The 20,049-nt window shown below is 36.8% G+C and overlaps 1 protein-coding gene and 1 non-coding gene across 2 annotated transcripts; one reads left to right on the forward strand and one right to left on the reverse strand.

Annotated features, from left to right (window-relative positions):
* Positions 1-17,235: 17,235 nt before the first annotated feature.
* On the reverse strand, positions 17,236-17,342 carry LOC133827939 (small nucleolar RNA R71). Its single transcript, XR_009890588.1, has one exon. It is a non-coding gene; the product is annotated as a small nucleolar RNA R71 (small nucleolar RNA).
* A 496-nt stretch (positions 17,343-17,838) lies between these two features.
* On the forward strand, positions 17,839-19,122 carry LOC133824849 (uncharacterized). The gene is made up of 3 exons (XM_062257851.1): positions 17,839-18,282; positions 18,386-18,662; positions 18,779-19,122. The coding sequence occupies exons 1-3, from the start codon at positions 17,839-17,841 to the stop codon at positions 19,120-19,122; spliced, it is 1,065 nt and encodes a 354-aa protein (XP_062113835.1).
* The last annotated feature ends 927 nt before the right edge of the window (positions 19,123-20,049 follow it).

The following is a 20,049-nucleotide window of genomic DNA, read 5'->3' on the forward strand; positions in this document are numbered from 1 at the left end:
CTCAAGTCGATCTTAATTCTGAGTGATAATATTCTACTAATTAGATTATTTAAATCTTTTCACTTGTTCGTTACCAGCTTACCCTACGGTCTAGCCCATACTTACTAGGGGTGTTCGCAGTGCGGGTGGTGCGTTCTTTCTCTAATTCTTTGGACCGCACCGCAAATGCGGTTTGAGCAATTTCCAAACCGCAACTCGCACTACATAGGCCTCAAACTGCATTGCGATGTGGTGTGGCAAGTTTATACCTATCGCCAAATAATTTTATAATTAATAAAGATTCATAATAAATCTCATAACTAAAGAGTATTTAACAAAACAATTAAAAGTGCAACAAACCAATAAACTTTTAGGAAACAATGAAAATACAACAAACTAATAACAAAGAAAAATGTAATATAGAAGTAAAGATGAATATCTTTAGATTGAACTAGAATATGTGTTAGCATCCTATAAGACATTATATTTTTTCAAGATATTAGGTATATTATACTATATAAATATTTATTCATTAACTTTAAATGTAATAAATTAAATATATATATATTTAAAAGTTAATATATAATTATGCGGTGCGGTTTGAACTGCATTTATAAAATTTAAAACCACATCACACCATGCAGTTTGGAAAAATTGAAAACCGCAACCGCACCGTGAAGGGTTCCAAACCGCAAATTGTGGTGCAATGTAGGCGGTTTATGCGATGTGGGCGGTTTTATGAACACCCCTAATACTTACTTCTTGGAGATTTAGTAGTGTAATTGAGTGGGAGTTTTATTCATAGATATGAAATCTATAACTTCTGTATGAGAGTGAAAAGATGATTTCCTTAATTGCTTTGTTCAAAAGGTTAGATGATTGAGACTCATTTCAGTGACGAAAATATCATTTATAAGAAATTTAGTGGGAGTTAAGGATAAAACACTGATGAAGGGTAAAACGGTAATTTGCACCTAGCCCGTTAGTAAGTCATCGATAGAGGATTGACTGACTGTAATGGTTATAACAATGGATAATGTATTTGAGGTTTGGAGAATACGTTCTTTGAATTCAAGAGCTCAATTTCGAATCTATAGTGAAGTCATGAGGAATTAATTAATTGTGAGATCATTTATTTAATATATAAACTCATGGAGATTTATTGAAGCTTGTATTCATGGATCCATAGTTCCCATGTCGTCTCTTATCAAATCAAGTTTAATAGTCTTAAACAATTGATTTAATTATCAATTAGAAATATCACATTAACTAGGTCAATTTAGTAATATTTTCATGTAATAAGAATTTGAGAATAAAAGAGAATCTTTGAGAAAATTTATTAATATTGATAAAATGGTTTCAATATAAATAAATAATATTAAATCAAGTTTCAAATTATAATTAGTTAATTTGAATAAGGATTTAATTATTTATTTATTTAATTAATTAAAAGATATATAAATAAAAGGCATTGAATTTAGGCCCAATTGAGATTTAAATTCAAGACAAAGAGATTGGGCCCAAGTTCATATGTAGGAGCCCAAGGCTTTGGATTTGTTATTTATTATTTTAATTAATTTAATTAAATAAAGTTCATTAAGTTGCATATATAAGGAATGTGATGTCTAGAGTTTTCATAAGACAACTGATTCATTTTTGGGTAAGTGAATACCAAGAAAGTCTATTCCCTTCTTAGCCGCTCATTCTCTGGTTCTTCCCTCTCTAATTCTATCCCATGTGTTGAGAACTTGCCCACTCTTTGTTAGACTTGATTTAGAGATAGGTTTTGAAGACTTTGGCACAATCTAAGTGGTTTAGATTCTTGACAATTCCTAGCATTCAGAAATGACAAAATGATAGAGAATTTAAAGGAATAAATTATTGTTCCGCTACGTATTTGTATTGTGTTTATATTAATTTACGAATCTGATGTTTAAATAAATGCTATGTGATTCTATGTTTCTATTATGTTTTTTGGAAAAATAATAGGGAGCATGCATCTAGATTTAATTCTTAGAACCTACACTTACCTCAGGTCCAACATTGATGGAATCACCTCCCTCCAAGTGTCTTGTCGAGTCCTAAATCCAAAACATACAACATATATCATTTAGAGATTCATAACTTTACCAAATGTCTTGAACCAAATATTACACTTTCTAAGACTCAATCAACCATAAATTGTCTTTAGGTAAGTCCTAAAAATCCTTCAAATGTCCCCAAGTAGTCAGGGAGGAAGTCCCCGACGAACCCCATTTAAAAAAGCTAAAAAAATATGGCCCTAAAATGAGGATAATACCTCTTTCTGGGCATGTATCTCGGTCATGCTACCCCTTGGACGCGGTCGCGCCCGACGGAGAATTCCCAGATCGCAACTTTTCTTCGAACAGTCATAACTCTCTCGATTGAAATCTGATTTGGATGATTCTTTTTGCGTTTTTCTCATCTTGAATCCCTCCATATCATCATGCAATTCTTAGAGATTTATATAATACCAAAAATTCATGAGTCATGGCACCCCTCACTAAGGGTCGCGGCATTCTACAAGTCAGAGAGCCCCCAAGCTATCTCCCTCAACACGCATCGCAGCGCAAACCACCAGGCGCCACGGCGGCAAGACGATTCAGAGAATCTCCCTAGCTTATGAAAGAGAGATAGAGAGAGAGAGAGATAGAAGAGCTGAGTATTTTAACATTTTTCTTTTTCTGAAGGGTTCTAAATGATTAGGTTGTTCCAAGGCTACGGAAAAGACGAAATTACCCATGGCCTTTACCTTAGTTCTTTAATGCCCCCAAGGGAAAAATCCTCTTTTGGCACCATTTTCCCGCTAAACCTCAAATTTCATTTAAAATTCCCAATTATTACCACTAATCATCCAAACACTAATAGTTTCCCCCAATTATAACTTATACTCTAATATCCCTTGTAATTCAACAAATTACTTAAATACCCCTAGGGTCACCCAGAGCCGGGTATTAATCCCTAATGTGACTTTTCCGCCAAATTGCTCACTAGGATCGCCTTGTGCCACACATCTCAAATATATCCACATAATAATGCGGTCTCACTCACAAAGCATATATAATTACAATTATTCCCTCAACGGGTCAAAATTACAAAAATGTTTTTTTTCACCAAAACGAGCCCACAATCACATTGAATACACATAAGCATGCATAAATAGTCATATTATAATACAACTCATATATTTTACATAATCACACAAATATTCAACTAAATTCACATATAAACCCATTTATGCCCTCCCGACACGCTAATCAAGGCACTAGGCCTTATTAGCAAATTTGAGACGTTACAACTATCGCCTCCTAATGAAAATTTTGTCCTCGAAATTTACCTGAACAACTCGAGATGTCGATCTCGCATATCTGACTCTAGCTCCCAAGTCGCTTCCTCGTCCTTGTTGTTTCTCCATAGAACTTTAACTAGAGGAATTGTCTTGTCCCTTTGAACCATGTCTTTCTTATATAGGATCTAAACTGGTCGCTTCTCATAAGACAAGTCTGTCGGTATCTCTAGATCCTCATAACCCAGCACATGGGTCGAGTCTAACACATACTTCCTAAGCATTGAGACATGAAACACATCATGGACTCCTAATAATAACAGGGGCAAAGTCAATCTATAGGCTACCTGCCCGTTCCTTTCCAGGATCTCAAAAGTTCCCACAAACCTAGGGCTCAACTTACCCTTCCTTCCAAACCTTTTTATTCCCCGTAGTGGTGAAACTCACAGAAATCCTTGGTCCCCTACCTTGAACTCCACGTTCCTACGCTTAGGGTTAGCGTAGCTTTTCTGTCTACTCTGTGAGGCGAGCATTTGATCTCTAATCTTCCCAATAGCCTCACTAGTCCTCTGAACCATCTCAGGACCCAAATACTTTCTCTCTCCCATTTCATCCCAATGAATGGGAGACCTACATTTCCTGTAGTACAAAATTACATATGGAGCTACTTCAATCATTTATTGATAGCTGTTATTGCATGAAAGCTCAATCAACAAAAGATACATACTCCAGGACCCCTCGAAATCTAATGCACATACCCTAAGCATGTCTTTCAGTATATTAATCGTCCTCTCAGACTTCCCATCTATCTGAGGGTGATAAGTTGTACTGAACTTCATTTAAGTCCCCATAGCTTTTTTCAGACTTCCCGAACACTTAGAGGTAAAGATGGGATCCCGGTCTGAGACTATAGATTTCAGAACCCCATAGAGACGTACAATCTTCCTCACGTATAGTTCTGCATACTGGTCCACGGTAAAGTTTGTTCTCACCAACAAAAAATGAGCTGACTTGGTATACCTATCTACAATCACCCATATTGAGTCATGTTGCCCCACTATCCTAGGCAAGCCTCCAAAAAAATCCATAGTGACGTCTTCCCACTTCCACTCAGGAATACCTAAAGGTTGTAACAACCTCATTAGCCGCTAGTGTTCAGCCTTTACCTACTGACAAGTTAGACACCTCGCCACATAGTCAATCACATCTCTCTTCATCCCAGGCCACCAATACAAGGACTTTAGGTCCTGATACATCTTTGTGGTGCCTGGATGTAATGAGTATGGTGTGGTATCAGATTCATCAAGGATCTCTCGTCTAATACCCACGTCCATCGGAACACAAATTCGATCGTTGTATCTCAACAAACTCGTCTCTGTGATGGAATAATCCTTAAGGTACTCTAGCTAGACATCCTCTCTAAGCTTTATCAACTAAGAATCAATCATCTAGCCCTCCTTTGTTCTCTCCAAAAGAGTGGACTGCAAGGTAATATTGGCCAACCGACCCACCACCAACTTTATCCCTGCTTTAGTCATGTCTTCTGCCAATTCCTTCGATATCTTCTTTGAACTGAACAATTGTCCTCGGCCTCTCCGGCTCAAAGCGTTTGCCACCACATTGGCTTTCCGTGGATGGTAAAGAATCTCACAGTCATTCTTTTAACAACTCCAGCCATCATCTCTGTCTAATGTTTAAGTCCTTCTGAGTGAAGACATACTTCAAACTCTTATGATCGGTGTATATCTCGCACTTTTCTCCATACAAATAGTGTTGCCACACTTTCAGTGCAAATACCACCGCTTCTAACTTCAAATTGTGAATAGGGTACCGCTATTCGTATTCCTTCCACTGTCATGATGCATAGGCAATCATCTTCCCAGTCTACATCAATACACATCCTAACCCCAATCTCAATGCATTGCAATACACCACAAACTTACCCCCATATGAAGGAAGGATCAACACTGGAGAATTAATCAGTCATCGCTTCGATTCAGTGGTGTAGCAATCTTTGAGAATCCTTCCACGAAGCGCTAATAATACCCTCCCAACCAAAGGAAGCTCCTGACCTTCGAGGCATTCCTTCACCTCGGCCAGTCCCTAACTACTTCAACCTTTGCCAGATCTACCTTAATTTTGTCTTCACTAACAATGTGACTGAGGAACGTCACATGTGGTAACTAGAACTCACACTTCTTAAGCTTAGCATACAACCAGTGCTCCCTCAATCTCTGTAATACCGACGGAGATGCTGCTCATGCTCTACCTCTGAATGAGAGTAAACCAGGATATCATCAATGAAGACAATCACAAATTGATCCAAATAATCCTTGCACACCCTGTTAATTAGATCCATAAATGTCGTTGGGGCATTGGTCAACTCAAATGACATGACTAAGAACTCGTAATGCACGTACCTCATACGAAAGGTCATCTTCGGAATATCCTCATCCTTGATCCTCAGCTGGTGATAACCTGATCGAAGATCAATCTTTGAAAACACTATGGTACCCTACAACTGGTCAAATAGGTCATTTATCCTCGGTAATGGGTACTTGTTCTTAATAGTGAGCTTATTTAATTTCATGTAATCTATAGACATCCTTAGGGTCCATCCTTTTTCTTGACAAACAAAACTGGTGCACCCCATGGTGAAAAGCTAGGTTTAATAAATCCCAGGTCCAGTAATTCTTGTAGCTGTACTTTCAACTCCCTTAGTTCTACCAGAGCCATTATGGATGGTTCCCTAGACACTGGTTCTGTACCTTGTGCCAACTCAATAACAAACTGAATCTCCCAGTGCAGTGGCAATCATGGTATGTCCTTAAGGAACACATCTAAGAACTCACAAACTAGAATGGTCTCTTCTGGTCCCACTAGCACGACCTTAGTGTTGTCCACCACACTAGCTAGGAATCCAATACAACCTCCTTGCAATAGGTTTCTGCCTCTCAATGTTGATATCATAGGAATACAAGGTCCATGCACAGTGCCAACAAAAACAAAGGGGTCCTCACCCTCAGGCTCAAAAGTCACCATCTTTTTCTTGCAGTCTATAGTTGCCCCATACCTAGCTAACCAATCCATTCTCATAATCATATCAAAATCATCCATACCTAACTCAATCAAATCCACTAATAGTTCTTTGTTGCCCCCCACCACTGGTAATGACCTAACCCATCTCCTAGACCCTACCAACTCCTCAGTAGGCAATAAAGTCCCAAACCCCACAGTATAATAGTCACAGTGTCTACACAATCTATCAATCACTCTACTAGAAACAAATGAGTGTGTAGCACCAGAATCAATCAATACAGTGTAAGAAGTACTAGCACTAGAAAGCTGACCTGTCACTACTGAGGGATTAGCCTTAGCCTCAGCCTGTGTTAAGGCGAACACTGGAACTGGAGTCAAGTTGTCCACTTTCTTGGGTTCCTCTTTATTCAAACTCGGGCAATCCTTCTTGAGATGTCCAACCACCCCGCATAGACAGCATGACTTTTCCCAAAATTCTCCCAAATGGCACCTTATGCTCCTCGCACACTCCGAGTAACTCCTCCAAGTCTCATTGTCGCTCTGGTGGCTGGCCTGAACACCTCAGCCCCTCCTATCAGGAGCTATAGTGATTGAAGTGTCAGGGGTCTTCCTTTTCTAGTCACTAGGGCATCCGCCCCTACCAGATCCCACACGTGGAGGCACTGCCTCTAAACATCACGTCGTGCAACACTCTCCCTCCATATCTTATTCTCTGCCTCCTCAGCTGTGAGGGCTTTCTTAATCACCTAGGCATAAGTAGTTTCCCTAGGTACTAACGTAATCTGAACATCCCGGGCTGTCATAGCATTTAGCCCTCGAACAAATCTATCTTGCCTGGCTGCATTTGTAGGCACTAGGTTAGGTGCAAATTTAGCCAACTTGTCAAATTTCAAAGCATACTCAGTGATTGACATACTGCCCTGCACCAAACTGGTAAACTCGTTCACTTTCACCACTCTAACTACATTACTGTAATACTTTTGGTTAAACAGGTCTCGGAACTTATCCAAACTCCTTCTAGCAACATTTTAAGTTTGGGATGCCACCTCCCACAAAATACGGGCATCGTCTTAAAACATAAAGGTGGCGCAAGCCACTCTGTCATTACCTACCAGCCTCATAAAATCTAGGATGAAGGTAGTTAGGCTCATCCATTGCTTAGCCATGAGCATATTCGAACCTCCCTCAAAGGTTAAAGGATGTTGTTTTCTTGAATCGTTCATACAATGGCACCCATCTGTTTTCAACTTCTGACTATTGTATCAGTGGTACCACGGCAGGTGGCATGTCTGGAGTAGCGTTCCTTGGCAGAACTTGTTGTCTCAATAATCGAACCTCGTCCTCTTGACTCTGAAGTCTGGCTTGCATATCAGCAAGCACCTACTACTAGTTATCGGGGACTAGCGGAGGGTTCTAACCCTGGTTATAATCTCTAGCCTCGATCTCAGCACCGGCTATTCAAACTGGTTGCCTTGGAGGCATAACTCTCCAAGTATATCTACAATCAACGACTCAGATGATCAGGCAATGATAACAGGATTTTAGAAGTCACCCCACAGTCCATGCTGCTTTTTGGGCTCTATCTGTTTATGTACTCATATTATGTGAATAATAGTAGAGAATGTTATTTTATGAATTTTATGTGAGAACCTAGTTCTTGTATGTTAAATGTTAGCCCTTATGGAAATTATGAGATTTTTGGCATTAACAAGACTCTTGATTTTTAATCAAGTCAAAAATCCCTAACTTGGAAATTTTCAGTTTGCATATTTTTAAGAATTTGGTTAATTATGGCAAATATTATTATTGGTCATAAAATAAGAAAGATAAAATAAAATAAAATACTTTAATAAATTATGTCTCTCATGAATTGCAAAAATTAGAATTTAGAGACATTTATTAAGGAATGTCACTTAAGTGGTATGAATAGTCTTTAGTGGGAAATTACAAAATTTAATTAAAGTATCATTTTAATTTATGACAATGAATTTATTTTATTCATGGTGTCACACTTTATCCTACTTAAAATTGTACCCTAAGGTTTTATTTCATGAAACTATGCAAAAGTGTGTAGGAAATTTATAGTAGCAAAATGACCCTTTTGGCGTTGTGGAATTTCTAAAGCCTTTGTTTTTTTTTAAAAACGAATAGGGGTAGGAGGGTAATTTATAGGAGTGGATGAACATGTGCTCCTAAAATTCCATGATTGGATTTATTAATTCTTCAAGAAAAAAATAGAAAAAAAAATATGAAAGGACTACTCTTACCTACACCTATCTAGTACTTGAGTACTTTTCAAATATCCTTCAACAAGTAAAGAAATAGAGAAAATTAGAAGAAAAAAAATAGACTCTCTCTTTCCCTCCCTCTCTTGTACGGTTCTCACTCTCTCTTTCTCAAAAAGTTAGGCTTCATTGAAGCTTCTAACCATAGAACTCAAACCTAGTTCAAGGCAAGTCCTTTGAACCTTTCATTCTTTTTTTCTTCTTCTTGTAGGAGTTGTACACCACACCTCCTCCTCCACCTCTTTCCATTTTTTTAATCTTTTGTTATTGTTATCTTGTAATATCCGCTTCTACTAGTAAGGGTATTTGGGTAAATTGTATTACATTATGTGTTTAATTATATGAATTATGATATGCATGAATTATGATGTACGTTTATTTTATGTGTTATGTCAAGCAATCTAAGCACATTAGTTTCTTCAAGTATTAGGGGCCAAAGTATAATAGAGGTTGTGTATTGGGGGTCAAACTAGAATTATGGGTTTTATGATAGAAAGTGTAACTATGAGAAGTTAAAACTATTAGTTTTGGATGGAAATTACAATAAGGGTCTTAAGTGATTATTAAGGATAAATTAGAGGTTGAGGATAGTAGTGTAATTTGGTTTTTACATGATTTAAATTAGATTAAATAATCAATTAATAAGTAAAATAGGTTTAAATGTCGTATCTTTTCAGACTCTGGTTTTACGATTGACTAAAGGGGAGACTGACCAAGAACAATATCTCGTTCTTAATCTGAGGTTTGAAGGAGATCACCAATATGGGTTATTGAAGGGCTAATAATCTCGTAGGCGGCAAGGATCTGAGTTCTTGTTGCTGGATTTTGATCTGTAAGTATTCAAACCTTTACTGCTTGTCAGATCTAGGTTTGAAGTAAATTGGGTTATTAATTGTGTTAGATAGAAACTATAGGTTGTTTTCATGTTTAGAATTGAATTTATAAAAGTTATTGAGGTTAGAAACATGTTAGGATTGATTTGGTAGTGGTTCAAGGTGAAATTTTATGATGTGGGTTTGATTTTTAGGTTTAGAAATCGCAACTACGGTCTCTGAAAGTAGAGACCTAGCATGACTGCACCCAGCCCTGGCGCGACCGCGCTACTTAGCTGGATTGGCCTGGCACTCTATGAGCACGACCGTACCCAGGCACTAGTGCGACCGCGCCAGTTTGTCCAGAAATGTTATTTTTGAGGACTTTTATGTACCTTTTACATATAAGCTTGTAATTGTTGAAACTTTATGCATAGGGGTTTTTAAACTTTCTCAAGGATAATATGGGGATGAATTAGTTTTAAAAATAATATTAGTGGGTATAATTATGGTTTTGTTTGGTTAAGAGTTTTAAAACTTTGATGTTATATGTTATGTTTAGGCTCGCTGAGGATACTTGAAGAGACGCTTTAGGGTGTGTGGATCGTTGCTACTTTTGAGGTAAGAATAGTGGACACCTACAAGCAGGGTGTAGCTTAACGTACTTTATGGTAGAAATTGTTGTATGCGATATGTTTATGTTAATGTATGATTGTGCTAGTGAATGATTATGTTTGATGAGCTTATATGTAATTATGGTTATATGTTGTGTATGTTCATGTGATAACGACTTGGCATGCTTGTGTTTTAAAAAGCATGTCTATGTTACTAAAATGCATGCTTATGATATGTTGAAATTGCATGCTTACGTTATACGAAACTTGTCCAACTCAACTTGGACTATATCATTTCATGAGTTATGATTAATTATCTTTATTGTTATTGATTTAAATTCCTCATTAAGGTTATGGGGTTGTGTCCTACATAGCTCTTCTTGATACGCTTTGGCTCATGGGTACTCTGTGCTGCAGGTAAAGGCAAAGATGTGGTTACTACGCAATAAATTGGAGAGCTTTGGCGGAGGGCGTACATGTCAAGGATTTAACGACCATAAGGGATTGTGCCTACATTGGAAATTTACTAAGTATTTTTAGAATGATGTCTATGTTATGAAAACTACGAAACTCCGGAGTTTCATTCTTTTGAACGTTTGAGTTGTATTTACGATCGATTTCTATAAATAAAAGAGTACTTTTATTTTAAAACTCAATTATGGTAATTGTCAAATTAACGCTTCAAGAAATTGGGGCGTTACATATCTACTCTCCATTGAAGGAGAACAAGACTTGTTGCTTTCCATAGAGCCCATTCCAAGTACATGTAAGCTTGGTTCTTGCATGCACAAGTTCAAGCACCAAGTTTAAGGTAAAAGTCATTTCTAGAGTTTTAAGTCTTATTCTCTTAAGTGTATACTCAATTTTTCTTGAGTATAATCTGATATTTATTGTTTGGGGGTGTTTTTGGAGGTGGAGAAATGTTTGGGGAAAGTCTAGAGCAAACCTTAGAAGCTTACGTCCTTTATCGAACTACAAAATGTAAAAAGCTTGCATTTTATCTTTGTTTTCTTATAGATGTGAGCAATCTAAGTTTATGGGTTGTAAATTGGTTTTAGCTTAGTCTTTTGATGTGTAATATTGTAGTTTAAAGTCTTCATGTTGCATACATGGCTATATTATTTTTGTGTTAGTTGGAATTTGAAGTTTCTTAGAACATTGCAAAAAACTTTGCTTGCTCTCAAAATCGGGACCTGACTTCCAAGGGGTCAATCACGAATTTTATGAATTGTTTTGATAAAAATATTTTATATTTGTGTAGTTATGAGAGATTACATAATTTTATAATCAAGAATCACATAAAAACATTTTATATTCTTTGAGTTATAAGGATTTTGGGATTTCATGTGCAATCTGAAATGTTGCTGACAGTTTTAACACTGAGACTTTGAGCAACTATTTGAATGGGTTAAAGTAATTATTTGTGGCTAAAATATTAAATTAATATTCTGAGTATATTTAATATTAATCCTATGAAACAATTTTTAAAAATTCACTATATTTTTAGAGTTATAATTTTTCAAAGTAGGAAGATTAAAACTAGAATTTCTGTAAAATGTGGACAGCTTAAACTAGAGTTTTTGAGAATAAATTTCACCTTGAATGATAGCTCTGATTGAGCTGAAATTTTGTGTAAGAATTTTTGTTATATCAAAGTTAAAACCTGTATAGTATCATAGCAAAACAGTAAGCAGTTTAGAGTTGGTGACGTCCCAAAGATGGGGCTCTCTCAGAAAATGGGCAGTTTTTAACACTAAAAAAATATTAGGGTTTGCTACAATAATTGGTTATAAAACATTTGTCACAAATTCCTTACAAGTATATTACTAATTTATTATTAATATGATTAGAGAATATTTTTCTAAATGAATTATATTAATATTTTCGTTAAATTAAATGAAGGGGCCCAATTGCCCACTTTTTGAAAATAACATTAAAATTGGTTTTCGTTAAAATAAGCAAACTTATTTTTAATAGGTTACCATTTTGATTAGGCTTGTCTTAAAAAAAATAGGTCTTGATTGGTAAAAATGGTATTTTGACTTTTTTATCACACAAAAAACTTTAAGTAGAGTTTATTGGTGTATTTGGTAATTTAACGAACTAAGTAAGTACAACTTTTATTAAAATAAATTATCTCCGAGGAAAAATTAATGTAATGGAAGTTGTAACTAGTTTCCTAGAAAGAATCTTTAAGCAATATTTTTCTAATAAGAGATTAAAAGGGATATGTCTTAGAGAGATTAATTAATGGCGGTTTTTACAAAACTTGCAATAACGTTGTAATTAGATCGCGTTACCATTAGAAGTAAGACTCCGAGGACTCATTAATGACTACAAATACTCAAGAATTTTACCTTGAGGACTAAGATAGTTATGGACCAGATTTAGAAAGTGGTTTTGGAAACCAGTTTTCCCCGACACTTAGAGGTTGTATTTGTTTTAAAGGTTAAAATGCATGTTTGGATTATGGTATGACTTAACAAGAGTTAAGTGTTAGATTTTCAATGCCCAAATTATTAAATAAACTTTCTAAGATAATTGCCATATTTAATCTGAGTCACTGTATGGGTTCACTACAGTGTCACCTAAGCGGGAAGGCTCACCTCTGGATAGAGAAATTCCGCAAACAAACGCTAAGAAATCCAGGTAAGACAACTTATGAATGTTTTCCTACAACATGACATGACTATTTTTATTTAAGACTTAAGTACACAGTTGAAAAATAGTTCTAGAAGGTTACATAAGATCGTTGTCCTAAGGAGGTTCACATACTCATAAGGTAAGCAAGCATCGGACGCCTCCGATATCAAGTAAGTAAGAACTGGGTAACTCCCGATAAGTAAGTAAGCAAGCATCAAACGCCTCCGGTGACTTTGTAAGTAAGCTTGGTTGGCCACCGTTATAAGTAAGATGTTCGATTTAACACCTGCGATATAAGAGTCTGGCTAAACTCCGTGACATGTAAGTAAGACGTCTGATTTAACACCTGCGACATAAGAGTCCGGTTAAACTCAGTGAGACATATGTAAGATGATTTTAAAATCAAGCCATTATGATTATGATAGTATGTTGAATTCTCCTAGGAGTCTTAGTAACTGGTGTATTTTAAGAATACACATGTGTTTGTGCTGAGTAAGTTAAGTAAGTTGAGTAAGTTAAGTATGATAAGATGATAAGTACGATATGTATGATATGTAAGTTAAGTATGATAAGATGATAAGTACGATATGTATGATATGCATTGTAAGTACGATAAGATAATAAGTATGATATGTATGATATGCATGTTAAGTATGACAAGTAGGTTATGAGTTAAGATCATATGTATATATACACTTTCTCTAGCATTTTCTGCGTGCAGGTGTACTAGTTATGGAATCTCGTTATTAGGCATGATTGCTCCAAAGGATCAACTCAAGCCAAATATCCCAAATATATCCACAAAATAATGTGGTCAAAATTATATCACACAACACATATAATTACAATTATACCCTCAATTGGTCAAAATTACGAAAATGCCATTTTTAAAGAAAATGGGCTCACAAGCATACTTAATACACATAAACATGCTTAACTAGTCATATCACACTGTAACTCATATAATACACATATTCACATAAATAATCACAATTAAATCATATTAACATATAGAAACCCAATTATGCCCTCCTGACCTACTAATCAAGGCACTAAGCCTTATTAACAAATTTGGGACGCTAAAGTTTGGTTCAATCTTTTAAGAATACTAAACATTTTGATACAATTTTGTAGTATTTTCAGTAAGATAAAGTTCAAACCGAAAGGTACATTATTTTCAGCGCTAATATCGTTCAGGCTTGAGAAAGATGATGTATTTAACCAATTGGGGGATTATTAGGGTTGGTTAAATACATAGTGAAATTAGTTAAGCACAAAGAGGTGCAAAACCATATTTCACTAAATTCAACATGAGCGGGTTGACTTATAGTGTAGGCATTTTAAAATTATCTTTTTGGGTCCAAAGTGTTTCTTTGGAGTATATAAGAGTACCCAAAATGTTTGGGGGCATTTGGAGACATTTTGGGGTGATGTACGGGACAATATTACCGATAGATCAGTGTTGCAACGCATCGCCCATTCCAAAAAACCCACGACAAGCGATGCATCACTTGCATGTAGGCGACACATCGCCTGGGCGGTCCATACAAGACCGACAGTTACGTGTCTTAGCTTCAAAACTTATTTCAAAATGCTATAATCTCATTAGTTAACACTAATGATTATTTTTACACTATTTAAGGGGTTCATTTGAGATTTGGGGAATCGATCACTTACCACTCTCTCTCTCTCTCTATATATATATATATATATATATGCTGGCGAGCCTTTGTCAACACTTTTGAACGCGCCAAAAAAACTGTGGATGCCAAAAATCTGCCAAGGAAAAAAGTTCTAGTCTCTTATTGAAATAAATGGCTAAGGGTCACTTAGTCATTCCATCAGGCTCGTGGTTATAGGTATCGTGAGACCACAATCTTGGCAGCACTCCCAAGTGCCCCACGAGGACCCTGCCTTGCCGAAGACCCAAGCGCGCCCAGAAGGGCGCATCTTGCAAAGCCTGTACATCATGACAGCGAAGGCACCTAGTGCCTAGGAGGGACATGCCTTACGCGCCTGATGTCTCATGCCACCACAGGCGCCTTGCGGAAAAGGTGCCTCGCAAGAGCATCAGGCGCCTCGCACCCCACCTGCCTCGTGGGTGCATCAAGCACCTTTCGCTTCAGCTGCCTTGCAAGTGCATCAGGCGCCTCACACCCCAGCTTCCCATTTGGTAAATTAGATGCCTCGCGCCACAGGTGCATCAGACGCCTCGTGCCCTAGCTCCCTTGCATGTGCATTAGGCACCTTGCACCACATGTGGATTAGGCGCATTGCATGTGCATCAAGCGCCTCGCGCCATAGGTGCCTCACAGGTGCATCAGGTGCCTCACTCCCCAGCTGCCTCGCAGGTGCATCAGCCACCTCGTGCCACAAATGCCTCACAGCTGCATCAGGAACCTTACACGAGACACCTTGCCTTACCCCTAAGCATCCATCTGAGACGCCATCTCGATAGCCTCATCACATGCATGTTGAGTCTAGTTTTGTGTTGTGTTTAGGTTGTGTTTTATGTAGTTTTTATTAAGATTCTCTATTGTTTAGTTTGATGTTATGCTTGTTTTTGTTTATTTTTCAAGTTTTAGCTTATAAATAAAGGAAAAAAAACAATTGGAGCAAATTGGCAAAAAAAAATTATGAAAATTGGCTTTTTGGTGTTGATTCCGTGAAAAGATGAATCCTCAAGCAATTTTATGGCTTCGGTGAATTTTCAGAACCAAAAGAACAAAAATTGAAGAAGTTGTTAAGGGTCGCGACACTACGATGCTGAGCCATGGCCAGGTCCAAGGCAAAAATCTTGTCTTATTTTCAAGGGTCTACACAGGTCGCGGCGCAGGAATGGAGGGTCGCAACGCTGAAGGCTTTGTCTGAACATAAATTGACCCAGAGTCATGGCCCTGAAAAGGTTGGGTCGCAGCCTGCCTAACGCCCACGTAAACCTAAATTAACATGGGCCGCAGCACTTGAAGTGCTGGGCTACGGCCTGCATTGCTTTTGAAGAAAAAAATTATGTTTTAAACCTAATTTCGAGAGGAGATAATCAGAAGAGAGAGGAGGACGAACTCTAAAGCAAGGAACACACCGTGGAGCATCTACATTCGCTCTCTAGAGTTCTTTTTCTATTGCCTTTTAATTCTATGTTATTTTTAATTGTTGTTTATGTTTAGTATGACAATGTTGAACTAAATCTTTATTAGGGTTTTTAATGGATTATCTTGAACTCCTTTTATGATATAATACAATATTAGTATTTTTCTTCTTCGTCTATTAAGTCTGTCTCAATTTATTTTAATGCATGAAATGTGATTGGCCATCTTATTTCATTATCTATTTGTGCTTGAATTGAAATTTTAATAAGTGAAATTTAAACAAGCTTTGATTGAAACATCATAGATTTAATCTAGAATGAAAGTATCTAGGTTATTTGTGTAGCATCTAGGTTGTGAATTCATTGCCTCCTAATCGTTGAATTTATCATAAAAATATAGAAAGTTCACAATTAGTTTGAGTTTTATAATTCCTAATCTGATTATAAAATAACTTGGCAACTTGGTAGCTTAATAAGAAGAAATTTTTTTAATATTGTGTTAGTGATTGATAGGAGGGATTGTAGATGAGATTAAAACCCCTAATTGTTTATGTCCTTGGAATTTTATTCTTGTTTATGTTCTTACATTCTTGCATTATTTTTAGTAGTTTTATTATTTTTAATTATCAAGATACAAAACCAATTTTCGTTAACCAAATAGAAACTAAGAATTAATTATCTGGTAATTGATATTCCAATCCTTGTGGGACGATATTTGGTCTTACCAAGAAATTATTACAAATTGCGACTGTGTGCACTTGCATAGCTTTAATTTTCGCAACAAGTTTTTGGTGCCGTTGCCAGGGACTAAAAATTATCAATATCAAAGTAATTAATTTTATTTCTAATTTGGTTTTTTTTGAACTATTTCTAACTTGGTTTGTGTGCATTCTTGGCCAATTTTCAGGTAGTCTTGTTATATGCATAGAAGAAGAGGATCAGATAGCCTTGTTCTTATTGACCTTGAGATTGAGAAAGCATGCAGGCAGAATCGTAGAAACAAGAGAGCTACTGATCCAACTATGGTTATGGAAAATCCTCAAAATAATGATGGGTTGAATGGAGGTGTGCCAGAAGTGGTGCAAGGACAGAATCCCACTATGACAAGCTTACGGGATTATGTACTCCTAACTGTTACGGGAGTGCAAATATGCATAAGACCACCGACCGTGGAGGCTAATAACTTTGAGATTAAGCTGGTGATTTTACAAATGGTGCAATCCACCGTGCAATTTGGTGGCTTACCTTCAGAAGAATCTCACATGCATTTAGCTAATTTTCTTGAGCTATGTGCAACATTCAAGTATAATGGAGTGAGCGATGATGCAATCAAATTGATGCTATTCCTATTTTCTCTTTGGGATAGAGTTAAAAGTTGGTTAACTCCCTTCAATCCAATTCTATAAATACTTGGGAGGATTTGGCTTAGAAATTCCTTGCCAAGTTATTTCCTCCATCAAAGGCAGCAAAGTTGAGGGGAGAGATTAATAATTTCTATCAAATGGAGGGGGAGTCTTTGTATGATTCATGGGAGCGTTTTAAAGATCTGTTGAGAAAATGCCCCCATCATGGTATTGAGAAGTGGATGCTGGTCCATAATTTTTATAATTGGTTGTGTGGTATTGCTCGTACCATAATTGATACTGCAGTTGGTGGGGCATTCATGAGTAAGAGTGCCAATGAAACATATGAATTGTTAGAAGACATGGCCATCAACAACCACCAATGGAAGATTTCCAGAGTTAATGAACTTGATGCCATCACTTCCTTGACTGCTGAGGTTGCTTCCTTGACAAAATAGATGCAACATAATACTATGTCTGCTAATGCCATTCAGATGCCAGCAGGTTATGAAATTTATGGTGGTCCTCACCAATTTTAGCAATGTATGACAACAAAGTTCAATAACACCATCCCTATGGAGCAAGTCAACGTGATGAGTAATTTTAATAGGCAAGCCAACAATCCTTTCTCCAATTCATTTAATCCAGGGTGGAGAAATCACCCTAATCTTTCATGGAGAAATAATCAGGGCCAACAACCTCAATTCTAACCTCAATCTCAGCAGATTATGCCTCAACCTCATACACCACCACCTAGGCCATCAGTTGCTGAAGAGAAGTCGAATGAGTTACAAGCTGCACTGTTGACATTGACTAACTCCCAAGCTCAATTTATGACTGAAACTCAGTCATCAAGCAGAAATCTCGAAATGGAAGTGGGTCAATTGGAAAGCAGACCTCAAGGAAATTTGCCAAGTAATACTGAGGTGAATCCTAAAGAGCAATGCCATGCAATCTCCTTGAGGAGCGATGCAAAGTTGGAAGAGCCAGTTGAGAAATCTAGCCTTCCATCAAAAATGGAGTCTGAAATAAAAGGAAAGGTGGAAGAAAAGGATATTGAGAACCTTGAGAAGAAGCAGTCACAAGTGAGTATAGATCATCACATAAAAATTCCTTTTCCACATAGGCTACACAAGAACAACCTAGATAAACAGTTTGCAAAGTTTTTGGAGGTATTTAAGAAACTGCATATCAATATCCCCTTCGCAGAAGCACTTGAGCAGATGCCAACTTACCTTAAATTCTTGAAGGAAATTTTATCAAAAAAAAAATAAGAAAGTTGAGGGATATGAGACAGTTGCGCTTACTGAGGAGTGCAGTGCAATATTGCAAAAGAAATTACCGCCAAAGCTTAAAGATCTTAGTAGTTTCACTGTTCCATGCTCTATAGAGGGTTCAATGGTGATAAAGATTTTATGTGATATAGGCACTAGTGTGAATCTAATGCCTCAATCAATCTTCCTACCGATCTTCCGCAAGTTGAAATTGGGAGAAGCTCGCCATACTACTATGTCCCTACAAATGGTGGATCGTTCAGTGAAGCACCCAAGAGGTATTATTGAGGATGTGTTGGTGAAAGTGGACGAATTCATCTTTCCTACAAAGTTTATTATTCTTGATATGGAGGAAGATGAAAATATTCCAATTATTCTTGGAGGCAATTTTCAGCTACCGGAAGAGCGCTAATTGATGTACCAAAAGGGGAGTTGAAGCTATGCGTGCAACAAGACGAGAAAACATTTAATGTTTTTGCAGCAACTGAAATTCCAACTTGTTATGGAGTTGATGTGATAATAGGTGGTGGTAGTAAGGTGGAAGTTACCAAGAGAAAGGTCATTGCTCAAGTTGGCAGTCGAACAATGTGTCATCGTTTGAAAAGGTTCGTTAGTGGGAAAGCTCAACTATTACATGAGCGGTGGAAAGTCCCACCACTTTGTAATATTAAGAAACGAGCGTCTTCTTATGATATTATGGCTCTCAAGGACTTGAGAGGTGGCTTGGATCCGAGTTGAATTTAATAAGAAGGTCAGCGTCCAGCTAAATGACGTTAACGATAATGTATTCGGGAGGCATCCCAATGGTTACTTTGAATTTTGCTTTAGTTTTTATTTTTATTTTTGAACAATTTGAATTTTTGGGAACTATTTGTTTGTTGTTTTTATTTGCTTAGTTTTTAAGTTCAATCTTTATTTGGTAATTTTTCTTCTATTTTTAAACCGTTAAAAACGTGAAAATAAAAAAAATTGAAGAATTTTACTCCATGGGAAAGTCCCTAGGCGCAATGTAAGAAGCGCCCTTACGCTGGCAAAGTCAGAGAATCTTAGCCACTTCCACTGGAACTACCCTTTTGATGTGCATTTGCTTCCCGATAAGTCTTCTTCGCTTTGCTTCTATTTTGAACATTAGGGACATTGTATCAATTAAGTTTGGGGAGGATTCTTTTTATTTTGTGTTTTAATTACTGTGTTGTTGTGTCTAGGATGTTTAGATTGTCTTGTTTGTTGAATCAAGTTGATAATGATAGTCGATGAGATTGAGTGAATACATTGTGATATAATTTGATGGAACTGAAAGCTATGCTATGGAAAAAATATGTGTGCTTAAGTTGGATATTTCTTGAGTTTACTTGTGGTTCTTATTAAAGATGAACACTCGATCATGATTGTTAAATTTCTTGTACTCAATGGTGTGGTTTATGCATTGCTGAATCTTTGGTTTGGGGAAAGATGTTGGAAAATTCTAGAACTTTCTTATTTACTATTCGAGATGAATTTTTTTAGACTTTGCATGCTTAAGAAGATGATTGAGGCATTTTGTTGGAATGGTTGAGCCTTTCGAGCCGACTTTTACAATTTGATATCCATAGTTAACCCGTTTGAGCTTTAAATTATCTTTTTCATTGTTTGTACCATGTTTTGAGCTTCATCAACCTCAGTTAT

Source organism: Humulus lupulus, chromosome 3 (assembly GCF_963169125.1).
Source record: "Humulus lupulus chromosome 3, drHumLupu1.1, whole genome shotgun sequence".
Classification (NCBI taxonomy): Eukaryota; Viridiplantae; Streptophyta; class Magnoliopsida; order Rosales; family Cannabaceae; genus Humulus; species Humulus lupulus.

Coding starts and splice junctions, on each gene's coding strand:
- LOC133824849 (XM_062257851.1), top strand. CDS start 17,839: ATGCCTCAACCTCATACACCACCACCTAGGCCATCAGTTGCTGAAGAG. Junction 18,283..18,385: donor AGTTTGCAAAGTTTTTGGAG/GTATTTAAGAAA, acceptor AAAAAAAATAAG/AAAGTTGAGGGATATGAGAC. Junction 18,663..18,778: donor TTCAGTGAAGCACCCAAGAG/GTATTATTGAGG, acceptor GGCAATTTTCAG/CTACCGGAAGAGCGCTAATT.